This window comes from Miscanthus floridulus, chromosome 15 (assembly GCF_019320115.1).
Source record: "Miscanthus floridulus cultivar M001 chromosome 15, ASM1932011v1, whole genome shotgun sequence".
In the NCBI taxonomy this organism is placed as follows: Eukaryota; Viridiplantae; Streptophyta; class Magnoliopsida; order Poales; family Poaceae; genus Miscanthus; species Miscanthus floridulus.
The window spans coordinates 74,019,499-74,026,440 of NC_089594.1; the positions used below are offsets into that span (position 1 = coordinate 74,019,499).

General features: G+C 49.5%; 2 protein-coding genes across 2 annotated transcripts; both read right to left on the reverse strand.

Moving 5' to 3' along the window:
* Nucleotides 1-2,693: 2,693 nt before the first annotated feature.
* LOC136507660 (probable pyridoxal 5'-phosphate synthase subunit PDX1.2) lies at nt 2,694-3,438 on the reverse strand. Its single transcript, XM_066502318.1, has 2 exons — nt 2,959-3,438; nt 2,694-2,894 (listed from the first exon to the last, which is right to left on the reverse strand). The coding sequence occupies exons 1-2, from the start codon at nt 3,436-3,438 to the stop codon at nt 2,694-2,696; spliced, it is 681 nt and encodes a 226-aa protein (XP_066358415.1).
* A 622-nt stretch (nt 3,439-4,060) lies between these two features.
* On the reverse strand, nt 4,061-6,532 carry LOC136507661 (uncharacterized). Its single transcript, XM_066502319.1, has 2 exons — nt 5,138-6,532; nt 4,061-4,681 (listed from the first exon to the last, which is right to left on the reverse strand). The coding sequence occupies exons 1-2, from the start codon at nt 6,530-6,532 to the stop codon at nt 4,061-4,063; spliced, it is 2,016 nt and encodes a 671-aa protein (XP_066358416.1).
* Nucleotides 6,533-6,942: the final 410 nt, after the last annotated feature.

Genomic DNA, 6,942 nt, shown 5'->3' on the forward strand with positions numbered 1-6,942 from the left:
AGGACCTCTACGTCATGCACTCCGACGCCAGTACGGATTGGGACACCTTCTGCTTCGGCGTCCTCCGCTTCGGCGACCGCCACCCTGACGACACCATCGACCTTCGCCCGACCCTCTCCCGGCGCCGCCGCTGGGCTCGTGCATCCCCATATGCCCCATGCGATGTGTTACGATCCTTGATAACTGAATGAAGTTTGGGAGGGAAACGTAGCTCGGCTGAATCCCGAGAGGAGGAGTTCATTAGACGAGGGATTCAGAGTTCTGTTCTTCGTTGACAGTTACAAAGGCGGGGCTCAGCTTATAACAGATGCAGGTCGCGCATCCAACTCACACGGCGCCGACTCACACCTGGGCCTGCTACAAATGACGTGCACGGCCCACTTGCGTAACACTCCCCCTTGCTTAGCAAAAGCTTGTCCTCAAGCTTTATCTACATATGACTACTCGCCCAGCCGTAGAGCTTTTGGTATCTTGTTCTCATCTTCCCAAGTAGCCAACTCTGGTGGCAGCTCACTCCAATGGATCAGCAACTGTGGAACCGCCGTGTCTCCTCTCAGAATCGAACGATGACTGAGAACTTGATGTGTCTTCATAATCTGGGCAGGATCAGAGCACACAGAAGATGTGTTGCTTCAACTGGGACACATGCACCACCAGGTGTATTTTAGCATCGTCAGGTAAGTCCAGCTTGTAAGCAACTTGGCCAACCCTCTGCAGAATCTTGAAGGGGCCATAGTATCGAAAAGATAGTTTCTGACTAGTCCTGTTACTCTGTTAGCAACAGAAGACTGAACATATGGCTATAATCTCAAAAAGACAGAATCGCCAACTGCAAACTCACGCTCCGAACGATTCTTATCTGCCTGGGATTTCATTCTTTGTTGTGCTTCGAAGTAACTGCTGCTTCACCAATTGTGACGAACTCCCTATCAGTGAGCCACTGTTCAAGATTCGGTATCGTGCACAACTGTAAGTTCGCTATCCCCAAGTGCCTTGGTGGATAACCGTATAGTACTTCAAAGGGTGACTTGCCCAAAACTGAAAGTTGAAGTGTTATACCAGAATTCAGCAACCGAGATCCACTTGCTCCACTGTTTGGGGCAGGAATGTACAGTGCAGCGTAGAAAGCCTTCAACACACTGATTCAGTCTCTCTGTTTGCCCATCTGTCTGAGGATGGTATGAGGAGCTCATCATGAGCTTTGTATCTGACAGTTGAAACAATTGCTGCCAAACTGTGCTGGTGAACACCCGGTTCCTATCAGAGATGATTGTCTTTGGAAGGCCGTGCAACTTATACACGTTGTTCATGAAAATTTGAGCCACTTGCAGAGCCGTGAATGGATGCTTAATTAGAATGAAATGCCCATATTTAGTAAACTTGTCGATCACCACTAATAAGGCATTGTAATTACCAGATTGTGGCAGCCCTTCCACAAAATCAAGGCTGATGATTTCCCAAGCTTGTTCAGGAACTGGCAGTGGGTTTAAAAGACCTGGGGACTTGATTCTTTTAGTCTTAGCTTGTTGGCAAATTTGACATTGCTTAACAAATTCCTGAACTGACTGTTTCATACTTGGCCAGGCAAAGAGCTGCTTAACTCGAGCATAGGTTGCACTAACTCCAGAATGGCCTCCAATGCCACTATCACGCAAGGCAATCAAAATGTGATGTTGGGCAGTTTTATTATTTCCAACCCAAACCCTTCCTTTATACCTGAGCACACCATTCTGTAGCTTATAGCCAGGGTGACGGTCAGCAGAAATAGCCAGTTCAGTCATGAGCCGCTTGGCTTGTTCATCATCTTCATAGCCTTCCACCAGTTTCTGAACCCAAGTAGGAATACATTCAGAGATAGCTTGCACCTCTTGGTGATGCTCAAATCTGGACAATGGATCTGCAGCTGCATTGGAGGCTCCTCTCTTATACTAAATAGTATATTGCAGATCCATTAGCTTTATCAGGGCCTTCTATTGCAACTTAGATCTTTGTTCAGTAAGACCTTGCAGGCTCCTGTGATCTGTCCTGATGACAAAAGGCTGATGCTGTAAGTATGACCTCCATTTCTCAATTGCCAATAAAATTGCCATGCACTCTTTCTCATACACAGATAATGCCTGATTTCTTGGACACAAAGCTTTACTCAAATATGCAACAGGATGTTGATCTTGCATCAGCACAGCTCCAATGCCCAAGTCACTTGCATCTGTCTCTAGGACAAACTGCTTTGAAAAGTCTAGGACAGCCAGGACAGGTGCAGTCATCAACTGATGTTTCAAAGTTTGAAATGCTTGCTCAGCTATTGGAGTCCACTGAAACTGAACATTTTTCTTCAGAAGATCAGTGAGATGTTATGGATTGACTACGGTAGATGGATTAGCAGAGAGACCCCCGGATAGCAGCCCTTCCTCGGGAACTATCTTAGGATCTTCTTGCTTGATTACAATCAATACTGGATTCTCTCTTTTATAGAGACAACTTACTTGGCCCCTAAGTAATATCCTAACCGAATCAATCTATCTTATTCCTTTCCTAACAAACCAAACCAATCTAATCTAATCTAATCCGGTCCGGTACTGTTCACGCTGTTATGTTCACGCGCTACAGTACCGCATGGGCCCCTGGTCCGGCTCCACTTGCCATAACACTACTCCACCCCTCCAAGACAGCTTGTCCTCGAGCTGTGGCCATTGCTAGGGGTTCTGCATGATGAGGTTGTAGGGCGCGGCGATGCGCTTGGCATACGCGAATACCTCGTCGTTGTCCATGTCGCGTAGCGCGCGGATGTTGCCCATGACGGAGCGGACGTGGTGCACCGCCTCGACGACGTTGCCCATGCCGACCTTCCCCTTGGTCCGGATCATGGCGGCGCCCTTGCGGACCTTGTGGAGCGCCTCGCCAAGGTCGCGGCAGCCATAGACGAAGGAGATGCAGGTCGTCGGCGACGGGGGTCAGCACCTTGCTCTTGTCCACGTAGTCGACGCCGACGGCCTTGGGCTGCAGGGACGGCGCTAGCAGTGCTGCGTCGTTGTTGTCGTACGCCGTCACCACGCTGCTATGGATCAGGGTATGGGTCGTCGGGGTCGGAGATGGCGACGACGTCCGGGCCCTGTCCCTCCAGTGCGGCGGCACATAGCGTTGAACAGCGTTGGCGCCCACCGAAGCGGCTACCAGGTTGGCGTTCGCGCTGGTCTGGCTAGCCGCATCGATGGCCATGTCGCCCTCCAAGGCCTGCACAGGAAGGCGGGGGTGGCTAAAGGCGACCGTGGCGGCGGTGGGTGTCGCTGCTGCCCGCACTTTCTTCTCTTCCTGGAATTTCTCCAAGCGCGCAATGCGCTCGTCATGCGAATTCAACCGCTTGTTAATGGTGGAGAGTTGCGCAAGGATATAGTCAAGCTTGGCATTGATGGCCGCAGGATCGATGACGAGGCCGGCCATGGATGGCGATGCCTCGGGACTGATCTCCGATACCAATTTGTTATGGATTGACTACGGTAGATGGATTAGCAGAGAGACCCCCGGATAGCAGCCCTTCCTCGGGAACTATCTTAGGATCTTCTTGCTTGATTACAATCAATACTGGATTCTCTCTTTTATAGAGACAACTTACTTGGCCCCTAAGTAATATCCTAACCGAATCAATCTATCTTATTCCTTTCCTAACAAACCAAACCAATCTAATCTAATCTAATCCGGTCCGGTACTGTTCACGCTGTTATGTTCACGCGCTACAGTACCGCATGGGCCCCTGGTCCGGCTCCACTTGCCATAACATGAGAGGTCTGCTTATTAAGCCATAGTGCCTTATAAACTTTCTATAGTACCCAGTCAAACCTAGAAATCCTCTCAACTGTTTGACTGTTTTTGGTGTTGGCCAAACCTTGACTGCCTGAATTTTGGATTGATCAGTAGCCACTCCTGCTTAAGAGATCACATGGCCTAGATACTCCACTGTGTTAGTAGCAAATGAGAATTTGGATTTTTTAATCAGAAACTGGTGTTGTTCAAAAATTTCAAACAGCTGCTGCAGTAAGGACACATGCTCCTCCAAGGTTTTAGATTAGATCAAGATATCATCCATGAAGACTAATACCCCTTTCCTGAGCAATTCAGCAAAGATGATATTCATAAAGCTCTGAAAGGTTGCACGTGCATTGGTGAGGCCAAAAGGCATTACCAGGAACTCAAAAAGCCCATTATGTGTCCTAAATGCTGTTTTGTATTCTTCTCCAGCAACTATGGAAATTTGATGATAGCCTGATCTGAAATCTAGTTTGGTGAGCCATTTAGAACCAGTCAACTCATCTAATAGCTCATCCACTACTGGCATAGGATGCTTATGCATCACAGTGATAGCATTCAAATGCCTATAATCAATGCAGAGACGCCAAGTGCCATCCTTTTTTCTAACCAACAACACAGGGGAAGCAAATGGACTGTTACTGGGTCTAATCACCCCTTGAGCCAACATTTGCTTCAATTGTTTTTCAATCTTTGACTTCTGTATAGGTGAATACCTATATGATCTAACTTTCACAGGTTGTGCCCCAGGGATCAATGGAATTCTATGATCAGCACTTCTACATGGAGGCAGGCCAACTGGTTCAGAGAATAGATGAGCATGCTTGGACAGAACTTCAGCCACACTTGCTGGAATGTTATGTTGCTTTACAGTCTGGTCCTGATCAGAACAATGTTGTGACACAGAGGGCACTATCATATGAATGCAGTGAGAGATAGCTCCATGTTTGAGTAGGCCTTTCAATTTACTGGCACTCACAGGTGTACACACATTTGGGTTATCCTGGACTCCGTGTAGGTGAACTGTCTTACCCTCAACACTGAACTGAAGAGTTTTCAATTTATAGTCTACCAGCATTGGACTGTAATCCTGAAGCCAATCCTCTCCAAGGATGATGTCATAACATTTCAGGGGCAGCACCTTGGCATCAGAAACAAAACAGTGACCCTAAATAAACCATTTCAATTGAGGCACTCTCTGCTCACATAGCATCACTCTCCCATCAGCAGCCCTGAAAGTGCTGGGCTCACAAGCTTCTGTTGGGATTTTTAGATGTTGAACAAGTTGCTAACTAACAAAAGTTCCTACACTGCCCGAGTCTACCAGGATCAATACCTTATGCTTTCCAATCTGAGCTAACAGTTTCAAGGTTTGTCTAGACTTTTGCTGAGGAACAGGAACAGACTGAACTGTCAGTACTTCTTGAGGTGTTTCAGCACTATCACCATCACTGTCCTCATCATCATTAGACTGAGCAATATCCAATGCATCCAAGATTTCTTCTAAAACATGTAAGGATACATGAGCTGGGCAGGTATGAGCGGGGCTCCATTTCTCACCGCATTTGAAGCACAAACTGTTGCAGCGTCTGAATGACTCGAGGCTAGCCAATTTATCTTCAGCTTCAGTTTTCGTTGTCTTGATTATTGGCTTAATTGGTTCCACCGCCATGTTCTTTGGCCCAGTTAATCTGGTGAAATCCCGCCTAGATGACTTGGCATTCCCCTGCTCGAGTTCTTGCTCTTGGATTAACGCCAGGGCACTCGCTGTATCAACATCCTTTGGCCGATGCAGCAAGAGAGCAGATCTGATTCCATCATGAAGGCCACTCACAAATCGCGTGACGAAGAAGGTGTCGTCGAACGCAGGATTGTAGAGCAGCACTCCATGCGCCAGCTTCTCGAACTCCGCTTGGTACTCCAACAACGAGGCCGATTGCTTGAGGGAGTCCAATTGTCGAAGGAGAATCTCATATTGATCCTTGTCATATTTGGCCATCACCATCTCGCATAGCCGTCCCCACTCCACGATCTGCCCACGTCGTTGTACGGTCTGCAACCAAGTCGCCGCGGCTCCCTTGAAGTACATAGCGGCGAAGCGCGTCTTGATGGCAGGCTGCACCGTGTAGACCTCGAAATAGAGTTCACATTGGTCACGCCACCAACGGGGGTTGGATCCATCGAATTTGGGGAATTTCATCTTCGGAAACGGGGGATTGTGATGTCCCGAATCCTCATCAAAAGCAGAAACCTGAACTGAAAGTGCTTGGGGAACGGGACCATAGTGCATACCGTTGCCCGGGCGAGGCGGGGGAAATCCAAGGATTCCACCGCCAGCGTCCCGGATTTGATTGTCATCGCCGTGCCCCATGGGCGAGTTCGGTCGCGGAGGCGTCGCATTGGACGACGCTTCGGGAGCCGTGTTGAGGTCGAGACCCACCGCAGTTGGTGGCGGATGGTGTTGCGCGCTCCAATGAGGTGGCGGCGGGGGCGGCGGTGGTGGTGGAGGACGAAACTCGAGGCGGGACACACGCGACGCCGTCTCCTCGACCCGAGTCGCCGTCGCCGTGGTCTTCTGTAATAGGGTGCCGAGCGACCCGTCCGCCGTCTCCTTCCAGGTCTCGAGCGCTCCAAGCTTGTCCAAGGCGGTGGACATCATGTCCTGGAACCCGACGAACTGCATCGCCATGGCCTGCATCGTCGTCTTCAACTCGTCGACTGAAGCCGCCATTTCCAACTGAAATCTGGGCGGATTCCTCTTCTTTGGCGCCAGGATTTGGGGAAAAAAATTTCGCCCCAAATCGAACAGGCTCCAAATACCAAATGTTACGATCCTGGATAACTGAATGGAGTTTGGGAGGGAAACGTAGCAAGAATTTAGGAAGAACAGAGATGGAGCTCGGCTGAATCCCGAGAGGAGGAGTTCATTAGACGGGGGATTCAGAGTTCTGTTCTTCGTTGACAGTTACAAAGGCGGGGCTCAGCTTATAACAGACGCTGGCCGCACATCCAACTCAAACCGCGTCGACACGTCACCGACTCACACCTGGGCCCGCTACAAATGACGGCCCCGGCCCACTTGCGTAACACGGTGGTCCACGGCGGCCGTGCCATCTGCGTGTCGGCCCAGTCGGTGCCAGG

Coding starts and splice junctions, on each gene's coding strand:
- LOC136507660 (XM_066502318.1), bottom strand. CDS start 3,438: ATGGCCGGCCTCGTCATCGATCCTGCGGCCATCAATGCCAAGCTTGAC. Junction 2,895..2,958: donor ACTACGTGGACAAGAGCAAG/GTGCTGACCCCC, acceptor GACCTTGGCGAG/GCGCTCCACAAGGTCCGCAA.
- LOC136507661 (XM_066502319.1), bottom strand. CDS start 6,532: ATGGCGGCTTCAGTCGACGAGTTGAAGACGACGATGCAGGCCATGGCG. Junction 4,682..5,137: donor CTCAGATTGGAAAGCATAAG/GTATTGATCCTG, acceptor TGTTCTGATCAG/GACCAGACTGTAAAGCAACA.